General features: G+C 57.6%; 2 protein-coding genes across 2 annotated transcripts; both read right to left on the bottom strand.

Annotated features, from left to right (window-relative positions):
- Positions 1-5484: 5484 nt before the first annotated feature.
- Positions 5485-11757, bottom strand: DOK3 (docking protein 3). Its single transcript, XM_011990020.1, has 6 exons — positions 11129-11757; positions 10851-11054; positions 9640-9945; positions 6745-6844; positions 6477-6649; positions 5485-6395 (listed from the first exon to the last, which is right to left on the bottom strand). Exons 1-6 carry the CDS (start codon positions 11225-11227, stop codon positions 5718-5720), a joined length of 1560 nt encoding a protein of 519 aa, XP_011845410.1. The 5' UTR covers positions 11228-11757; the 3' UTR covers positions 5485-5717.
- A 1202-nt stretch (positions 11758-12959) lies between these two features.
- DDX41 (DEAD (Asp-Glu-Ala-Asp) box polypeptide 41) lies at positions 12960-19899 on the bottom strand. The gene is made up of 18 exons (XM_011989952.1): positions 19887-19899; positions 18229-19270; positions 18035-18145; positions 17630-17789; positions 17461-17535; positions 17271-17331; positions 17025-17161; positions 16518-16590; positions 16247-16400; positions 16032-16168; positions 15020-15182; positions 14685-14816; positions 14353-14424; positions 14124-14220; positions 13841-13990; positions 13671-13742; positions 13445-13555; positions 12960-13278 (listed from the first exon to the last, which is right to left on the bottom strand). Exons 2-18 carry the CDS (start codon positions 18253-18255, stop codon positions 13142-13144), a joined length of 1869 nt encoding a protein of 622 aa, XP_011845342.1. The 5' UTR covers positions 18256-19270; positions 19887-19899; the 3' UTR covers positions 12960-13141.
- Between the last annotated feature and the right edge of the window lie 429 nt (positions 19900-20328).

The raw sequence follows: 20328 nt of genomic DNA, 5'->3' as shown, positions 1-20328 counted from the left end.
TTGGCCAGAGCGGACTGCGCCCCGTAGGAGGCGTCCTCAGAGTCCCGGCCCCGCGTTCAGCCTGGGCACTAGGGCCCGCGGCGCGGACACTGAGAGCATGCGGGTGTCGGGGTGAGGGAAGGGGCGTCCACCCTCCACTCGCTTGGTGGTCCCGGCCGGTCAGCTCCTCCTAGGACATGGTTGCTGCAGTTCTCCCCTCTCCATCCACAGTCATCACACCCACCCTCTTCTGCATAAAACGCTGTGAGAGTTCTCATCGTTAAAGACCTTCTCTTGACCCCACATCCCTCTCCAACGACTAGCCTTTAATTCTGCTCTTGAGAGTAAAATTCCTCCAGGGAGTTGTCTGTTTATCGCGTCTCCACTTGCTTTCCTTCAGTTATCTCTTGAAGCCATGCCAGGCAGGCCCTTGTCCGCACCAGTCCCCTGAGATCTTTCTTCTCAAGGTCACCTGTGACCTGGAGGCCATCGGGCCATGGAATCCGTGGTGGTTCAGTTTCATCCTGCCCTTCCTAGGGGCAGCATGGGTCCGGGTGGATTCTCGTCCCCCGAAACACCCTTTTTCCCTGACTTCACAGCTTCTCCCTGCCCCACTGGCCCCTCCTCCCCATCCTCCTCTGCCTCTGGCTTTGGCCGTCTGATGCCATCTCTCTTTATTCTCACCCCCTAAGACCCCGTACCGTCCTGTGGCTTTCAATACCACCTGTATGCCAAGGCATCTCATGTTTCATGGCCAGCCTGACCTCTCCCCAGGAGCTCCAGACTCCATTATCCAAAACGCTGCCTAGATGTTTACTAGATCAGGGTCCCCAACCCCCTGTTTGTAGCCTGTTAGGAACTGGGCTGCACAGCAGGTGAGCAGCGGCAAGCCAGAGAAGCTGAGTGTAGCAGCAGCATTAGATTCCGATAGGAGCGTGAACCCTATTGTGAACTGTGCATGCGAGGGATCGAGGTTGCTCGTTCCTTATGAGAATCTAATAATAAATGGGCCAGGTGCGGTGGTTCACGCCTGTACCTGTAATCCCAGCACTTTGGGAGGCTGAGGTGGGGGAGGATCACTTGAGGTCAGGAGTTGGAGACCATCCTGGCCAACATGGTGCAACCCTGTCTCTACTAAAAATACAAAAATTAGCTGGGCGTGGTGACACATGCATATAATCCCAGCTACTCAGGAGGCTGAGGCAGGAGAATCACTTGAACCGGGGAGGCAGAGGTTGTAGTGAGCCAAGATGGCTCCACTGCACTCCAACATGGGTGACAGAGCGAGACTCCATCTCAAAAAAAAAAAAAAAAGGACCTAATGATAAATGTACTGCACTTGAACCCTCCTGAAGCCACCCCCACCTGCCCCCAGTCCGTGGAAAAATTGTCTTCCGTGAAAGCAGTCCCTTCTGCCAAAAAGGTTGGGGAGCCACTGTGCTAGGTATCTCAGGCCATCATGGCCCACCTGTCCCACCTTGTGCCTTTCCCACCTCCCTAACTCATTCCTGACTTCAACAAGTGCCACCAACATTCATCCAACTGGTTCAGCAGAAACGGTGAAGTTATCCTTCCTTTCTCGTCTGTCCTCCCCCAGATTCTGCAAATTCCACCTTCAGCATGTTCACATCTAACCGCTGCTTCCACCATTGTCCCAGCCACTGCCATCTTGTGCCTGTGCCCCTGTAACAGTCTCCTAACGGGTATCCCTGCTTTCACCCTTGCCCCTTCCAGAGTCTTCATGAAGCAGCCAAAGTGATATTTTTAAAGCCAGAATCACACCACCATGTCACTCTCAGCTTTTAGCATTCCAGTGAGATCATATTGCACTCAAAATAAAACTAAAGTCCTTAAGACCTACAGAACACAAATAAACTGCGTCTGACTCCTACCACTCGCTCCCTCCACTCCAGCCACCCTGGCCTCCTCACTCACATTTCCCCCAGCAGGCCAAGCATATTCCTGCCTCAGGGCCTGTCCACTTGCCAGTTCCCCTGCTTGAAACACTTCTTTTTTTTTTTTTCTTTTTTTGAGACGGAGTCTCACTCTGTCATCCAGGCTGGAGTGCAGTGGTGTGATCTTGGCTTGTTGCAACCTCTGCCTCCCGGGTTCAAGTGATTCTTCTGCCTCTACCTCCCGAGTAGCTGGGATTATAGGCATGAACCACCATTCCGGGATAATTTTTATATGTTTAGTACAGATGGGGTTTCTCCATGTTGGTCAGGCTGCTCTCAAACTCCTGACCACCAGTGATCCATCTGTCTTGGCCTCCCAAAGTGCTGGGATTACAGGCGTGAGCCACGGTGCCCGGCCCTTGAAACACTTCTCCAGGTATCTCAGCAACAGGCTTCCAACTTTTTTTAGGTCTCTGCTCAGATGTTGCCTCCTCCCAGGGCCTTCCCTGATCACATCTGAAACAGCAACCCCCTGATGCCTCACCCGCATTGCACACTAGGCCCTCCCTCTGCTTTACTTTTCCCCATAGCATCTCCATCATCTGACATTCCGTATGAAGTGTTTGTTTACTTAGGAATCCCATGGCACCCGAGACATCTGGATGTGGAAAAGGCATCTCTGGAGTGCATGTGTGGAGGGAGCTGGGGGAATGGGGACTGTCTGCGGTGCTCTTTCCAGGGTGTGCTCTTTGTTAGGACAATGAAGACACACAGCTTATGTGTCTTGTCTAACATTTCCCCAGGGCCTACACACAGTGGATGTGAATGAACACACGAAGAAAGGAAGGATTGACAAAGTGAAACAGCAAATGAGCAAAGGAAGAGGTGGCAGCCTGGGGGTCCTGGCAGTCCTCCAGCAGAGAGGACCCCTGGCTCCCACTCCTTGGGCTGGTGGAAAGCACAGGTCTGTGTCCCCGACTGCCGGGAGCCTCCCAGCACAGGCAGCCCCTGGGTCGCAACTGGACCTGGACAGGGACACAGCGCCCTCTGGTGGCCAAGACTCCTGAGGCTCTAGGCCCAGGCCTCTAGAGTCCTGGTGGTTTCCAAGGACTTTCCCACAGTCCCCTTGGAATATCACAGAAATCCCTATGAAACAAAGAAGCTCAGATTTGTAATGAAGGAAAGGATGCCATGCTGGGCACCCAGAGTCGGTTCTAGCCATGCCCCTGACTCTCTGGGTGACCTTCAGTGTGCCCTGGGATTTGTTGAGCTGCCAAGGACTGGGCTTGGGTTTGCCACTGTAGGGAGTGGGGGTGCCTGCAGCAACACCTTGACTGCTCGCCTCTTGGGCTCAGCTTGCTAAGGCCTTACCCATCAGGAAGTGCTTGCATGAATGAGTAAGCTGAAATCTTCCTCCCCATGGCTCTAGCATCCCTCCAGGCTTTGCGTTGTGTCCACACACATGCTGGAAGAACACCAGTCTCCATTCCCCCAACCCCCTTTCACCCATGGGATCTGGAGATGCCTTTTCCACATCCAGATGTCTCGTGTGCAGTGGGATTACTAAATCTGGAGCTCAGGGGGAGGTCTGCACTGAAGACAGACCTCTGGGGTCAGCACCAAGGGTCTGTGACACCTGGAGAATGACTGGCTTGCTGAGGCCAGTGGTTCCCAGCCTAGGCTGCATATTACAATCATCCGGAAACCCAATGAGCATTGAGGCCCAGACCCCACCTACCCAGACTGATGAACTCAGAGCCCCTGCGTGTGAAATGGATTTTTAAAATTGTTTATTCTCTTGGTAGGTCACTCACAGAACATGCATGGACAGTTTTACAGGCTTTCAGGAGATTCTTTGTGTAGCAGGGTTGAGCTACACTGTATCAGAGCCTAGGACCCTGGGAAGAACTCAGAGAAGGCCGCAGTAGAGGCTGGGAAAGACAGAGTTATGAGGTAGGAGGAAAAGCAAGTAATGGGGGGTGTTTCAAGAACCAGAGCTGAGTGCTGCTGAGAAGTCAAAGTCCTTGTTGCTTTTGTTTTGGAGAATAACGTTGGTGACTCTAATAAGAGCCACATAATGGCATCATGGGGATGAAGGAGAGTTAATTGAGGGGAAAATAGGGGTAAGAAAGTGGAAATGAAAGTAATCAACAACTCTTTTGAAGAGTTTTTGCTGTGAAGAGGAACAGAGAAACAGGGAGGTGGCCAAAGGGGAATGTGAGGGCAAGGGAAGGTTTAAAATGTGACATTACAGAGCATGTTTGGGTGTGGCTGGAAAAGCCGCTGATAGGATGAATGGGCCCAGGAGAGAGCTGAAATTTCCAAGCTCTGAGGTGAGAGGAGCCGGGATCAGAGCATAGCTGGGGACAAACACTGTTGCGACTGTAGGGGTAGGAAAAAGACGGATGGATGCCAGTACACTTGCAGATGCAGTGGGAGAGCCTGACCTGTTTCCCCAACATGCCTGTGAGGAGACACTGGGTGGGGACAGACAGGAGGTTCTGGGGAGGAGAAAAGCTGCCCCTCTAGGGAACAGGGTCTCTGGTGGCAGGGAGCGCCTGCCCTGCACCGTTAAGGATGCAGTCAGCCTGCTTAAATGGGTTTTTTTGGCTATGGGCGGCTGTGTGCAGGCACAGAGGAGGTCTGGGCTCATCCAAGGCCGGGGTCTTGCCAGACCAATAAGATGAAAGGAGAGAGAAGGGGGGAAGGGACTATGGAGAACAGAGGGGATGGTGGGCAGAGGCCTGGAAGAGCCAGAAAAGGGTCCCGGTAGGTCGATGTGGCTAGGCAGGGGCGGTATTGGCCGTGCGAGAGGAAGTGAGCTGGAAGGAGGAGGTGGCCAGAGGATGAGGCTTGGACACAAGAGAGCAAAAATTATGTGTCCGTCCTGAAAATGAGGTTCAGGATGTGCCAAGGGTGTGGGCAGCTGAGGTGGAGTTGCGGTGAGGGGCCAAGCAGCCAGACCCCTGGAGGCATGATGCTTGTGCGCATGGCTGGCTCCTAGGATGGCAACAGCAGCAGGAGCAGAGGAGGGAGCGCAGCATGGAAGTCTTCAGGAAACTTCTCTCCCCCGGAATGTCGGCTCCCGAACAGGACCAAGGCTGTCCTGAACACGGCCATGTCCCCCAGTGCCTGGCACTGAGTAGGCACACAGCAAAACTCTCATCTAGGATGATGCCTGATATATCATTTGTTCTCTCTCCTTTACAGATGAGGAGACTGAGGCCGCGGGTTCCCAGAAGTATCTGCAAATTGTTGGAGTTTCAGCAGGGAACAAGTGTGTGGGGCGAGGACGTCTCTGAAATCCCTTCCACCTGCTCCCCGCCCCCATTGCCTCCTCCCAGCTCCCCAGCTCGGGCCTCCGGGTCTCCAGTTGGGCCCTCATGTTGCTCCTTCCCCAGTCTGACAAACAACCCTCAGGGTTCCCTCTGCCTGCCTCTTCATGTCACTCTGGCCATGGAGGGCCACATGGAGTCCTAATGATCTCCATCCTGTCTGCTGCCGCAGTGGATCTGAGCCCATGGGTGGCAGGTCAGGCCCAGGTCACCTGTGCCCCTGGAACCAGCACAGGGCGCTGGTGCTGGCTGCAATGAACGTGGGCAGGGGCGTGTGCCGTGAGTGCCCCTGTTGGGCGCTGCTCTGAGCTTTATTATCTGCGAGTCTGCACACCGCATATGTGGAGGGCAGGGCAGGGCGGAGGTCCTCCACAGGCGGCCTGCCTCATTCCTGCAGGCCAGGGTAGACACAGGCGTGTGTCCGCATGGGCCCACTATGTGCCCACCATCCCACCCTCCTGTCCCAGGGGGAGCACCTCTCCCCTCTGGCCACCACTCTGCTGGGTGTTCAGGGCCGGTCACAAGGGGCAGGGCCCTTCCTCCGCTCACGACTCAGCAGGTTCACCAGCTTGGCCTTGAAGCCTGCCTGAGGGTCAGGGCGGCCTGTGCCCTCTGCCTCATCCAGCTCCAGCAGCCGCCGGTACTGGGCTTCCAGACTGCTGTCATGGGCTGGGCTGGGCCAGCTCAAGTCTTCGCCGTTGTGGTAGATGGGACTGGCTGTGGGGCTGCGGCCGCCAGGGCCCTCGTGCTGCTCAGGTTCCCCGCTGTGCGGTGTGGGGCTGGCCTCCAGCACACACAGGTTCTCATAGAGGTGCTCCATGCGTGGGAGCCCACTGGCACGCTTGCACACTGAGGCGTAGAGCCCGGATGCCGGATCGCTGGGCTCCAGGCCTAGCAGTAGCGGCAGGCTCTGGGGTCCGGGCTCAGCCAGGCGCACCCTCCTGGAGGTGGGTGGCTCAGGTCCTGGTGGCATCTCCCGCAGCTCTCCGGGGGCGTCCAGGGAGGGCAGAGAGGTGGCCCGTGGCAGGGGGCAGGGCTGGGCCCTGGCCAGCTCTGGCAGTCGCTCCCGCTGGCGGGTGATGGCCTCGGCCACAGCCCTGCACAGGTCGGGGGCACAGGGGGTGTGGAAGGCAAAGAGGCCCTCACCCGAGTCGCAGCGGCGGCCGGCTTCAAAGGAGAACACGCCCTGGGCACAGGCGACACGGGTGGGGATCAGCAGGAGGGTCTAGGGTGTCGGCCCCCCACCCTTCCCACCCCTGCACCTCACCTTGTCAGAGCCGAACTTGCGTAGGAAGTGGTAGGGCCAGCTGTAGAGGACCTGGGTGACCTTGGCCTCCCTCAGCTGGATGGCATCTGGGCCCAGCACCAGCAGGGCCGGCCCCTTCAGCTGGCAGCGGGTGGCGGCCTCGGTCCTCTGCACCACCACGGGAAACTCGCCCACTGTGGCAGGTGGCCAGGACATCCCGGTCAGTCCCCCAAAGACCCAGCCCTGGGTGTGGGGGGTGGAGGCTGCCCCTGCACCTCCTCCAACTTACCTTCCTGCCAGGAGGAGTAGATGGAGTTCTCCTCCATAGGGACCAGACCCCTCTTGGGAGACTGGGCATCTGTGGATCCTGAGGAGGCCTCCCCTGTCCCCTGGGGAATGAGTTCAAGTCAAAGGTGGGAGCACCACACTCCCATGCCCTGTCCCCTCCCTTGGGATCAGTATCCCAGGACTCCACCACAAACCAGGGTCCCTTCTGAGCCTGTTCTCCCACCTGGCTCCCCACTGAGAGTGCTGGGCTGGGAAAGAGGTGCGGTGCTTGAGGGTGTCAGAGCTACAGATCACTGGGGACACTAGGGGATGTCCCCTGCAGCCCCTCGGCTTGGCTGGGCCGGCTTCTGCATGTCTCTGACAGCCTGGAGCAGTACAGGGACAGGAGTGTTCCGGCTGGCACACACGTGTGAGCTGGGCGGGGAGCAGTACCCCACGTGTCTTTTTCCATTTCACTGCAACCACCTGCTACGACCCTGCAAGGTGCCCCCAATCTCTGCCTATGCCTCATCCCTACACCCAGGCCTTCAGTTGTCCTCTAGCTCTTTCCCACTCAGCCCGTCTACTAGGACCACCCTGGCCCATAGCAACACGGCCGGGTCAAATGCCACAGCTTCCTCACCGGGCTCCTTGCTCCTGTCAACTGCCTTTTTTTTTTGAGATGGAGTCTTGCTCTGTCACCCATACTTGAGTGCAATGGCGAGATCTCAGCTCACTGCAACCTCCACCTCCTGGGTTTAAGTGATTCTCCTGCCTCAGTCTCCCAAGTGGCTGGGATTACAGGTGCCCACCACCACACCTGGCTAATTTTTTGTATTTTTAGTAGAGACAGGGTTTTGCCACATTGGGCAGGCTGGTCTTGAACTCCTGACCTCAGGTGATCCACGTGCTTCGGCTTTCCAAAGTGCTGGGATTACAGGCGTGAGCCACCATGCCTAACCTCAACTGCCTTTTGTTTTTTTATTTTTTAAATATGATAAAATACAGAGAACATAAAATTTACGGTTTTAACCATCTTACATTTTTTTTTGTTTGTTTTTTGAGACACAGTCTTGCTCTGTCAGCCAGGCTGGAGTGCGGTGGCACAATCTCAGCTCACTGCAACCTCTGCCTCCCAGACTCAAGCAATTCTCCTGCCTCAGCCTCCGAAGTAATAGCTGGGATTACAGGTGTGTGCTACCACGCCTGGCTAATTTTTGTAATTTTTTTTTTTAGTAGAGGTGGGGTTTCACCATGTTGGCCTGGCTGGTCTCGAACTCCTGACCTCAGGTAATCCACCTGCCTCGGCCTCCCAAAATGCTGGGATTACAGGTGTGAACCACCACGCCTGGTCCATTTTACATCTTAAAGTGTATCACCAGTGCTTTTTTTTTTGAGATGGACTTTTGCTCTCGTTGCCCAGGCTGGAATGCAATGGTGCAATGGCGCCATCTTGGCTCACCGCAACCTCCGCCTCCCAGGTTCAAGTGATTCTCCTGCCTCAGCCTCCCGAGCAGCTGGGATTACAGGCATGTACTACCACACCCAGCTAATTTTGTATTTTCAGTAGAGACGGGGTTTCTCCATGTTGAGGCTGGTCTCGAACTCCTGACCTCAGGTGATCTGCCCACCTCAGCCTCCCGAAGTGCTGGGATTACAGGCGTAAGCCACTACGCCTGGCCACCAGTGCTTTTTAGTATATTCACAAGGTTGTGCAGCTGTTGCCACTGTCTAGTTCCAGAACTTTTCCATCATCCCACATGGAAACCCTGTACCCGTGAGCTGCCACTCCCCACTTCTCCCCTCCCCCAGCTCCTGGCAAGACTCATCTGATTTCTATCCCAACGGAGTTTCCTAGTCTGTGCATTTCTTTTTCTTCTTTCCTTTTCTTTTTGTTTATTTAGAGACAGGGTCTCACTATGTTGCCCAGGTTGATCTTGAATTCCTAGGCTCAAGCAATCCTCCTACCAAAGTGGGGGATTACAGGCGTGAGCCACTGCGCCTGGCCCGTTTGTTCATTTTTATGGCTGAGTAGTATTCCATCTTGTGGACAGACCACGTTTTGTTTATCCATTTGTCAGCTGATGGCCACGTAGGCTGTTTCCACCTTCTGGTGGCCGTGAGTAGTGCTGCTATGGGGTTTTTTTTTGAGATAGGGTCTTGCTCTGTCTCCCGGGCTGGAGTGAAGTGGCACGATTACGGCTCACTGCAGCCTCGACCTCTGGGGCTCACGCGATCCTGCCGCCTCACATGTACATGTTTTGTTTGAACACCTGTTCTAGTTCTCTTGGGCACACACCTAGGAGTGGACCTGTGGGCCACATGGTAACTCTGTTTACCTCTTTGAAGAACCCCCAGGCTCACTTCCTTTTGACCCATCACAGACCTTGTGGGGCTTTACAAACGTGTCTGGCTACAACCCTCCAAAGCCTTCGCCTCACACTCAGAACAGAACCACACACATGGCCTGGGGCGTTTCAGCTGCTCCCCTAAGCTCCGTGATTTGGCTTCCTCCTGCACTCCTATCCTTCCAGCCATGTCGCCTTCTTTCTGCCCTTAAACACCCCACACTGTCCGACCTCGGGGCCTCTGCCCACGGGACTGCCTCTGTTCACAACTCCCCAGGCTGCCCCTGTCCTCAGACCTTTGCCCAGTGGGCTCCTGTCATTCAGGGCCCTCCTCTGACAGGCCTTCCCTGACCACCCTGCCCGTCGCACCCTCACTTCCTCCTGCTCCCCTGGCGGTCCATTTTCTCCACGGCGCGCGTGGCCCTCTGAGAGTCATTATAGATTTACTTTTCCCAGGATTGTAGGTGCTCGGTGGAGCTTGCTGGGTGACGGGATGTGAGTGAGCATGGAGGTGGACAAGTGGGGGGCAGGTGCCCCAGCCCAACCACCCCCCTGCCCGCTGCACTCACCGGGAAGGCCAGCTGGCAGATGGGGCCCATCCAGGCCTGGCGGTGCTGCGCGGCCAGCAGGTGGCTTCGCTCGGTGGTGGTGAGCAGGAAGGCACCGGTGTCCCGGGGGCAGCTCTCACCGTCGGCCGGCAGCACCGACACACAGTCAGCCAGGCGGATGACCCGTCGCTCCCCTCGCCGGCCAGGCCCTGCCGACCTGTCACCTGCTGCTCCCAGGCCACCATCCCGGACCTCCCAGCTCTCCAGCCGTGCCACGCCTGATGGGCCTCCTGCATACAGCAGAGCCCACACCTTCCGCCAGCACTTCTGTGGGAGAGGCGGGGGAGAGCGAAGACTCTTGGGTGGCAGATTCTCCATGCCACTCGGTTCAGCACAAGCTGCTTGGCAAACGCTCCCAGCCAGGAGCGGGCCTCTGCTCCCTAGTTTCTCAGGGCGCCAGGAAGGAGGCCTTGGCTGGGCTTCGGACTGGTCAGCCCTGGGTTCAAATCCCAGCCCGCTCTTCCCGAACTGTGACCTCCACAAGCATCAGTGTCGTCTCTCAAAAGGCCACGAGAACACGAGTTGGGGCTGCTACCGGGTCATGTTTGTAAAGCCTCCAGTGGCCGGGCAGACCACCAGACACTGCCATTATGTTGGCTCCCTCTTGCCCCCAAAAAGGGGCACTTGGGCCACAGGCCAAGGGCTGGGGTGGGAGGGAGGCCTCCGCCTCACACTGGTAAGGAAGGAAACATGCAAATAGCTTCGAGCAAAGGAAATCGACGGTTTATCTGCCTGGGCAGCAGCTGCAGCTGAGCTGCGGGGGTGTGGGGCCACTGCCGAGGAGAGGTGACCCCCCTGCCTCGCTGCTCCCAGGACAGTGCCGCTGCAGGGAGGGGCTCCACCCTTGGGACTCCAGCTCAGCCCCTCACCCTCCCTAGGGCCCGCAGTGGGTCAGAGGCCGTGAAGCTCTTCCCTGCTGGGAGGTTTGAGCCTTCCACCCTCTCCCGCTCCTGTATTCCCCGTCTCTCCCAGAGGCAGGCCTGCTCAGCCCCTGCCATCTCTGGCCGACACCCGTGCTCTGTTCCACTCCCCATACCTGGGGTGGGATCCTTCACCCTGACTCCCTTCCCAAGTCTCCCAGGTCTGCCTGGGCTGTCCGAGGCAGGGGCAGAGGCTGCATTCTCCACCCACTGTTGGTCCTTGGCAGCTGCCTGGCAGCCAGGAGTCCCCACCTTGCCAAACTTGACATGCTGCTGGTAGAGGATGCCATCCTTGACAGGGGTCTCCACAGGGTCCATGGTCACGGCAGGGAGCAGGGCCACCACTTCGAGACCTGGGGAGACTGATGACAGGCTGGACGGGAACTCCTCACACTTCCCCTTCGGGCCACTTCCCGTCCGTCCGTCCAGAGCAGCCGCAGGCGGGGGGAGGGGAGCCTGTCTTCAGCTCGGGCTGGGGCAGCGTGGATTTCCTTCCTGGGGTTCTGGCTGCCCAAGGTGCCCACACCTACCTGGAGGGAGTCCCTGGCCGCCTGAAGGCAAACAGCCTGCGCCCGCACCTGGTTCAGCTGGGCACGAGCGTCTGGTGGCAGGCTGGCTCCCTGCATCATGCGTTCCCACCTTCCCCCGACCCGCCCTGGGCAGCTGTGCACCCTGGCCTGACACTCCCTGGCCGTGCCTCCAGCCGGGACCCTTCTCTAGCCAACTCCTGGCTTTCCCACTCGGCGTCCCAGCTTGAGCGCCTCACCCCGTCTTGCTGCTCTTTCTCCCTGAAATCTCTCGTGTTCACCTGCTCCTCTCCACCTGACGAGCCGCTGAACGTTGCCAGCCTTGGCATCCCCCTGGGGGACACAGCCCCACTGGGGCCCCACGCAGCACTCTCCGCAACCCAAGACCACTCTGTCTGTCCCTTTCCTGGGCTGCAGCCCTGGCTCCTCAGCCCAACGCTCCGGGGCCCGTGTGTTCTGGCCTCCATCTCCCCCAGGCTCATTCCCCCAGACCAGCCCCTCCGGGGCCTCCTCACCACTGTGCCGCCTGGGGTGGTGGGTCACCTCTTCCTCTCGGAGGCCTTCCCTGACCACTACACGCTGTCCGAGAGCACAAAGGCCCTCACGGTATACACTCACGCTGGGTATCCAGTCCACATGGGATCCACACCCCTGAATGGCCCCAACCACGTGAGTGTGGGTGGCAGGTCCCAGTGGGCCCCGGAGAGGTCACATGTTCATTTAAAGCGTTGCTTCCTGCTGGGGGCTCATTTTGTTGGCTTGCCTAGCAGGAGACCAGTAGCGGGGCTGTGTGTGTGTATCTTTATTCTGGAACAGTCTCAGGTCATTCAGAGTCACCTCTGGGAGAGAACATGGAAGCAGGCTAAGGAATGCCGTTTGGGCATGCACTTGGCCAGGAAATATTTCCTAAAGGCCTCCCAGCACCCGGCTCTGTGCCCACTGTGCCCAGGCAGCCCTGAGCTCCAGCCACCTCAGACACCATGTCCTTTGCATTCTCATCGCCATTTCAACAGTGAGGAAATCAGTGCTTAGAAAAATTAAGTAACTTGCCCAAGGCCACACACCAAGTGACAAATATGGCTTGAGCAACCGCCGTCCCACTGGAATGAGCATGTGGCCATACACACAAAGCGCCCGGTTCAGAGGAAGTGTGGCCGCCTGTGCCGTTCCCTGCCTACCTCTCGCCAGATGCCGAGATCCTGCTTCATCTGCCAGCGGTCTTGTGACTGCCGTCCACGTTTCTGTGTGTGCGTCTCTCTCCCCTCGCCTGAGAGCTTCCCAGGTAGCCATCTCCCTGGCCCGTCTAGATCCTCACAGCTCAGCAGAGCTGGGCACAGAGCAGGCTTAGGGGGAGCTTGTGGCCTGAACGGCAGTTCTATGACATCTGCTGCCTCCTCAGTCAACAGAGCAGAGGGCTTCCTACAGGTGGCTGGCACAGGCAGGCAGTGGGTGGGGAGCCTCAGGCAAGCAGCAGCCCCGCAAGGGGCTTCAGGAGAAGCCCCTGAAACATCACACCACTGACAGGAAGAGTGAGCCCGAGAGCTGTGACAGCTGGCCAGGGAGACCAGAGAATCCAAGCACTTCTCCTTGGCCTGCCAGTGTGGTCCCTCCTTGAGTCATAAATTCACACAACCCAATGGAGAGATGCTGAGTTCCCAGAGGCAGGCACCAGCTCGGTGGCTCCTTCCATGCCCAAGTACCAGCAGGCTGGGTGTTGGCAGTGCTAGCGGGAGACGCTGGGGCCTTGCCTCAGAGGGGCTCCAGAGGTCACAGGTGATGTCTGCCCCAGGAACCAGGGGGCAGATGAGATGAAACACAGAGGCAAGGCCAGGGCTGGGATAGAGGTTTGTGCTTTAATGGCAGCTGGGGTGAAAGGAAACAAAAATAGTAATTCTGAGGAGCACAGGGAACAGGCAACCAGAACCAGTCTGGCCCAGCCCAGGCGGCTGCTGTGTGTGTAGACTGGCGGCAATCTTGGGGACCGAGGCCCCTTGGAGAGGAGGGAAGACCATCGGGTCAGAAGTCCATGGAGCTGTGGGCCAGGTAGTCCTTGCGGCCGATGTTGCTGACCTGCTTGGTCTGCATAGCCTCGAGTTTGGGGCAGTCGGTGATCCTATGGCCCAGGCCCCCGCAGAAGGCACAGCCGCGCTCTCCTGGGGGAATGGGGACAGGGATCAGCCAAGTCAAGGGCCAGGATCCATGCCCTGGACCTCAGGCACCCTGTTAGGCACCCTCGGTCCCTGTTTCGTGTTTCTGAATTCCAGCACCCCCTCCTGCCACCCGCCGGCTGGGGACTCAGGGATCCCGCTCCGAAGTCACCTCCAATGTCCAGCATGGACTCGTCCCCGCAGTGCAGCACCTGCAGCACAGGCGGCACCTTCTGCCTGGCTTCCAGCAGCAGCGCTTTCAGGTCCATCAGCACTGACTCATCTGGTGGAGGAGTGGGGAAGCATCAGGGCCCATCCTGGGCCCTGTGGCCAGAACCTGGGTGGCCATAGGCAGGGGACCCGGGGAATAGCTAAGGTGGCTCTGGTGACAGACTCACCACAGGCTTTGTTGATGAAGGTAGTGGCGATGCCCGTGTTTCCCGAGCGCCCGGTGCGGCCAATCCGGTGCACTGCAGAGAGAGACAGACTCTGGCCCACTGCTGGACACCAGGTGCCTGGCTTGGCCCTTCCCCAGCCTAGCCCGTGCCCTTGGGCCCCAGGCCCCTACCATAGTTCTCAATCTCCTCCGGCATGTCATAATTTATGACGTGCTGGATGGCAGGAAAGTCCAGGCCCTTGGAGGCAACGTCTGTGGCTACTAGGACATCCTTCTTGCCCTCCCGGAATGCCTCGATGGCCTTAGTCCGTTCCTCCTGGTCTGGGGAGGGTCAGGCAGACACTGTCAGAGCCACCACGGGATAGGGGAGTGGCAGGCCACCCAACTAGGGGAAGGCGTGAGGTAAAGCGCCGCTATTGCGGCAGGGTCCAAGCCAGTTGTGCACCACCCTGACCTTTGCCCCCATGGATGGCTACGGCCTCAACCCCCTTGAGCAGCAGGTACTCGTGGATGGCGTCCACGTCTGCCTTCTTCTCTGCAAAGATGAGTACCTGTCCGGAAAGACAAACTCCAGTCAGGGGCTAACTGCCTGGGCACCCGCTTCACCTCCCCCGGCACTGTCCCCTCCAAAGCCCTGCCTGGTCCTAGGGACTCTGGCCCCAGCCTGGCCTGGCTGCACTCACAGGTGGGGGCGTCTTCTGCAGGCACTCGAGCAGGTACACCATCTTGGCCTCCTCCTTCACATATTCTACCTCCTGCCACCACAAGGTGATCTTGAGGTTAGGTTTACCCGCCATAGCCCTGCCACAGCCCGTCATCTGGACCATGAGGTGACCAGAAGCCTCTGGCCGCCAAGGGCTGGGTGTCCTAAAAATTTCCCTGGTTAAGGGTCAGGGGCTTTGAACGAAACCCCCAGTTCCCACAAGGTAGACCCCCGGCTCCAATCAGCTTCAGGGAGCCTTATCAGATCCAGCCCCCACAGGTGAGAGACCGCCCATCAGGAGCGCCGGCCCACCTGGATGACATCCAGGCTGGCAGCCCCAGCGCGCCCCACGTTGATGGTGACAGGCTTTACAAGGGCACTCTTAGCAAAGTTCTGAATCTTCTTCGGCATGGTGGCACTGAAGAGCAGGGTCTGTCGCTGGCCCTGAGGAAGTGGGGGGGTTGCGACCAAGGGCACGCAGGGCTGGGCTGAGGGGCATGGGGTCTGAGGAAGCTGAGCAACTGACACACAGCCCACGAAGTATGAGCAGTGGGTGGTGTGGTCAGAGGCGTGGGGTCTCCACAGTTTGATGTGGTGTGCAGTGGTGGGGTGGTGTAGGGGTGCCCTGGCTGGGCGGGGGCAGGCACCTTGAAGTAGGAGAAGATGGTGCGGATGTCGCCCTCGAAGCCCATGTCGATCATGCGGTCAGCCTCATCCAGGGCCAGGTAGCGACAGATGTCTAGGCTGACCATCTTCTTCTGCAGCAGATCCATGAGGCGCCCTGGGGTGGCCACCATCATGTGTACACCGCTGGGGACCAAGCAGAGACCCTGAGGTTGGGGCCACTGGCCTAACACTTACCTTAAGGCAAGCAGACGCCCTGCATCTCTTCTGCTGTCTGTCCTCCTTCCTATTTCTTTGTCCCCTTCTCATCGTTCCCACCACCTGCCCTATGTATAGCACGCAACTCTCTCCCAAGGCGCTGCAGCCATCTTTACCACCGCTCAGCCTGGCACGCCCTTCCCCCTTCTCCTGGGTCAGTCCTCTCACCCAGAAGCGCTGTCCTGAAGCTCCAGAGGCTTTACTTGGGGCTCACTTTCCTGGTCCACTGGCTTCATCTTTTCTGTGCCCACATCTCCCTAAGACTCAGAAGTCCATAGAGAAAGGCCTCTGGGATGGGGTCTGGCCCATCTGTAAACAGAGGGCCTGGTCCAGGGCCTCCGGCGGTCTGCAGAGGACTGCACAGCACAGAAAGGACACAAGTGCCACTGGGATCCAGCCCTACCCCAGTGCCTCAACCTCCTTTACTGACCACTGAATGACCCTGACATTCCTGGGCCGTCCACCTCTGTGTTTTCAGCCTGGACTGCTCCTCTTCCAAATTCAAACGTCACCTTCCCTGCAAAGCCTGCTCTGAGCTCCCACCTCCCAGATGTCCCCAGCAAGGTGCGCCACTCCATCTGCTGTGCTCCCACAGCACCGGGCCACATCCCTCTGTCCTCCCCCAACTGACCTCCCCATTAGACTGGGAGCTCCTTGAGGGTTGGACTCACAGCAGCCCTCTGTGAAGATGTGTGGAGTGGCTAAGGTAAAGGGTCCTTTAGCTTTTCCACGGACTCGCAGGTGGCAGAGGTGGGGGCAGGGAGCGCCAGCACTCACTGTCGGATGGTCTCCATCTGCTCCTTCACGGACATGCCCCCAATGCAGAGCGCGCAGCGCAGGAGTGGTGAGCTGTCCTCCTGCAGCAGGCGGCAGTAATACTCCAGGATGCCATGGGTCTGCCGGGCCAGCTCCCGCTGCAGGCAGAGCGACAAAGGCTGGTACCAGATGGCAGCCCCAGTCTCTGGCCTGCCCTCCGGGCCAGCCTGTCTTACCGAGGGGCATATGATGAGTCCGTAGGGCCCCTCGCGCTTTGAGAAGGGTAACCTCTTCTCTTGTTCCAGGCAGAACATGATGACAGGCAACGTGAACACCAGTGTCTTGCCTGAACCCGTGAAGGCGATGCCTATCATGTCACGGCCAGATAGACTGTTGGGAGAGGATGACCCGAGAGCCAATTTCAACAGAAGATGAAGGACACCTAGCCATTTGCTCCTCCCCGTTCCCGCCCTCCTCAAGGACCCCAGGTCCACAGTCCACACTCACATGGTGGGGATGCCCTGGATCTGAATGGGTGTTGGGTGGTGAATGCCTTTCTTCTTCAGGCCTCTCAGGATGGCTATGAAAACCAACAGACAACGTCCTTGTGACTCACAGGTACTTTCTCAGAGCCCCAAAGCCTGTAAAACTGGCACTACCCCTATAAGTTGCAGATGATGAAACTGAGGCTCAGAGCAAGAGAGAGAGAGAGAGAGAGAGGAAAAAAAAAAAACAAAAAAGAGACTTGTCCAAGGCCCACAGGCTAGGTGCAGCCAGGACTTGTACCCAGTGCCTATGCCCAATGGCACTTTCCTCCTGAAGCTTCGTAACAGCAGAGAACAATGAACATGTACAGCTGGGGCAACAAGGAACCTAAAGAAACTTCTCCTCAAATCCCTCCAGCCCCAGTGACTGGATCCAATGCAGATGTGGCTGAACTCAGGGCGGGCTCGGACATAATCTCACAGGCACTTGATTATAAAAGTGTGGTATCTCTCTCCGGTCCCTGACTACCTGCAGGAAACTTCATTTCCTTGAAGCTCTTGATGGGTGGTGGGATACCGTCTCCCTCCACCAGGATGTGGTATTTCTTCCGCACGCGCTCATGTCGCTCTTCAGACATGCTCAGGACATAACGGGGCGGAGTCCAGCTGTGGATGGGTAACAGGGATCAAGAGAGCTCTGGGAACAGCTGGCCTGGGAGCAACCCATTGCATGTACCATCCTAAGCAAGGGCAACTGCAGACTGTACAAACATACCTGGTTTTGATGGGGTCATCATATGTGATGCCCTTGGCCATCTCCTTCACTGACATCAATGCTGAGGAGAAAGACATGGCTCAGGGCTGGCTCCTACTTCTGAGAAGCCAGATCCCTTGAGCTATAACATGCCTGGGGCTGAGAGGAGGAGACTCAGTCTACCTCCTCACTATCCTGGCTACAACCATACCTCGGCCCTCAGCCACACTCTCCAGGATCTTCTCTTCTTCCTTCAGCTGCTTCTCCTTGGCAGACTCTTTGCGGGCTGAGAAAAGAAGTGGAAGATGTCAGACAGATACCAACACGGTGCGCCAGGCTCGGCTTCTCCTTTCCCGCCCCGGCAGTGCTGCCCAGCCCACCTTCAGCCTTCTCTTTAAGGTGCTGGTGCTGATCCAGGAGGCTGACGTTGGACTGAGGGCCTAGCGGGATGTCGTCCTCATCTCCCCGGGGTTCACTACCGCTGTCCTGCTGCTCTTCCTCCGCAGCTCCCTTGCGTCTTCGCTGCAGCAGCTTCTGGAGCTGAGGTTCCACCCGGGACCCACAGATAGAACGGGAATGGGGTCCACAGGCCCAGCGTCAGGATCCTGGCTTTGGGACGAGGATCCTGTGCCCGAGGCGCAGAACCGCCCTACCCCTCAGATCAGGCCGTCGGTCCCTCGTTTGTCTGGGGGCCGCGCCCCGGTGTACTGAAGCTCACTCCTCAGATTGCCCTCCCTACGACCGGCGGTCACGGCCCCATCCCTCCCCGGACGCGGGCCCCTCACCAGTAGCTGCCGGCGCTGCCGTAACGGCACATAGGGCACGTAGTCCTCGTCGTCCTCATCCTCCGCCTCGGAGCGGCTTCCTCCGGCAGGCACCTCGTCGGTGCGAGCCCGCTGCAAGCATACGTAAGTCAGGCACGGCCTGCTCCCCACTTCACGCCCGCTCTCACCCGCGAGAAGCCTCACCTCTCTCCTACCTTCCGTTCGGGTTCCGACTCCTCCATTCTTTGCTGCACGCATGCGCGCCACGGCGAAACCCCGCCTCATCTTTGCGTGGGACCCAATCCGATGTGAAGAAGCGAACGTCGGCGCCTAGCAACGACCTCGGAGTTCCGGATCGCGCAGAGGGACAAATTTGCTCCGGAGCTGCTCTCGCACGGCGAAGCGTCGACGCTTTCCTGGGTGGTTACGCAACAGTTGCCAGGACCGAGGGCGAAACCAGCCGCAAGGCATTGTGGGACACCGGAGGACTTGGAGCATGCGCTAAAAGGCTCAACCCAGGCCCACCGGAAGAGGAAGACGCACGCAGCGAAGACCGCTGATCCGGAGTCGGGGCGGGCCGCTGGGTGCCCAACCTCTCCCTGAGCATGGCGTCTTGGGCACGCCCCTACCGGCGGACAGTGCGTCCTCTAGGGCCGGGAGCGCTGGGCCGAGTCCGCGTGGGCTGCCTGCGCTTCCATCCCTGCCAGGGCCGCCGGGGTTGCGGGATAAACCGCTCCACGCACCCTGCCGCCCTGACTGCGCCTGTGTGACACCTATGTTCAGTGCTGGGGGACGCATCAGAAACGGATGGCAGTGGTTTTGAACTGGGAGGCCCTGTATAAATGTAAACGGTTATTACTGTAAATGTCCTAACAGAGCTGCCTGGGGGGCGCTTCCAGGGAAGCGTGGGAATCTCAGGCTGGGAGAGGAGAGGCGTCCTGGGCCAGGGCGCTGCAGGAATACAGGTCTGGCGATGTGCAAGTACACAGATTCACCAGGCAACAGCATTGCGGCTAGGGTGGGATGGGGAAGCCGGAGCTAAGGCCAGAAAAGGAGATTGCGACCAGAGCATACCTGCTGTGACTCTCAGAGTAAGTGGTTTCAACTTTAATATTAGAGACTTCTAAGGAGGAATGACTTGGTCAGCTCTGTGCTTTCTTTCCTTCAAAAGTGTGTGCTGGGCATTGGTACTGCGCTCAAGCAGATGATAATCAAGACACATACCTGGTGTGCGAGGAGCTTATGGATTAGTTGACACTAGAAATATATACAGATAACTAGTCTTGAAGTTAAAGATTCTGGGGGCCGGGCGCGGTGGCTCACGCCTGTAATCCCAACACTTTGGGAGGCCGAGGCGGGCGGATCACGAGGTCAGGAGATCGAGACCATCCTGGCTAACACGGTGAAACCCCGTCTCTACTAAAAATAAAAAAATTAGCTGGGCGTGGTGGCGGGCGCCAGTGGTCCCAGCTACTCGGGAGGCTGAGGCAGGAGAATGGTGTGAACCCGGAAGGGGGAGCTTGCAGTGAGCCGAGATGGTGCCACCGCACTCCAGCCTGGGCGACAGAGCAAGACTCCATCTCAAAACAAACAAACAAAAAACCTAAGACAAGGTACCGCTTTTGGAAGTGTCATAGTTTTCATAGTACAATGGCCTCTTAGCTGGGATATGAAGGATACACAGGAATTCATGAAAAATGGGGAAAATTAAAGGAGGAGGAAAATATGTGAAAGTTGGGAGACCTGCGGTTGTGAGACCTTACTGGAGAGGAAGGTCGTCCAGCATGGCTGGAACAAGTACTGGAGTCAGGGGCCCAGGCACGAAGGTCCCAAATGCCACAGAAGTCATGGTAGATGGGCTGCTTGATCAGACCTGCAAATTTTGAATGAAGCAGAATTTTAGGTAGTGTTGCCAATTCAACTGCAGGGCAGGAGTGTAGTACAAGAGCCCATGGGAGAGGGGAACACAGCCAATAAATTTACAGAGAAAGGTTTCACAGGGGTTTCACAGCGTCCACATTTCCCTTGGGGATTGGGAAAGACCAGGGACCAGGAATTGTGAGTCTGTGGGCACTGCTATTCTTTTCTTTAGTAAAGAAAGCTTAGGCTGGGCACAGTGGCTCGTTCCTGTAATCCCAGCTCTCTGGGAGGCCAAGGCAGGAGGATCACTTGAAGCCAGGAATTCGAGGCCAGCTTGGACAACATAGCAACACCTCCCATCTCTGTAAAAAAAAAATAAAGAAGCTGGTGCTTACTGCCAGTCCCTTGGTAGGTCTCAACCTGGGAGGGATGGAGGAGGATACATGGTTTCTGGT

The sequence above is a fragment of the Mandrillus leucophaeus genome, unplaced genomic scaffold, assembly GCF_000951045.1.
Source record: "Mandrillus leucophaeus isolate KB7577 unplaced genomic scaffold, Mleu.le_1.0 Scaffold366, whole genome shotgun sequence".
In the NCBI taxonomy this organism is placed as follows: domain Eukaryota; kingdom Metazoa; phylum Chordata; class Mammalia; order Primates; family Cercopithecidae; genus Mandrillus; species Mandrillus leucophaeus.
Note: the sequence above shows the minus strand (reverse complement) of the source record. Positions and strands in the feature narration are given on the sequence as shown.

Coding starts and splice junctions, on each gene's coding strand:
- DDX41 (XM_011989952.1), bottom strand. CDS start 18,255: ATGGAGGAGTCGGAACCCGAACGGAAG. Junction 16,401..16,517: donor ATCCAGGGCATCCCCACCAT/GTGAGTGTGGAC, acceptor CTCTCCCAACAG/TCTATCTGGCCGTGACATGA. Junction 15,183..16,031: donor CAGATGGAGACCATCCGACA/GTGAGTGCTGGC, acceptor CTTGGTCCCCAG/CGGTGTACACATGATGGTGG.
- DOK3 (XM_011990020.1), bottom strand. CDS start 11,227: ATGATGCAGGGAGCCAGCCTGCCACCAGACGCTCGTGCCCAGCTGAAC. Junction 9,946..10,850: donor AGCATGTCAAGTTTGGCAAG/GTGGGGACTCCT, acceptor CCTCTCCCACAG/AAGTGCTGGCGGAAGGTGTG. Junction 6,845..9,639: donor TCTGCCAGCTGGCCTTCCCG/GTGAGTGCAGCG, acceptor CTCATTCCCCAG/GGGACAGGGGAGGCCTCCTC.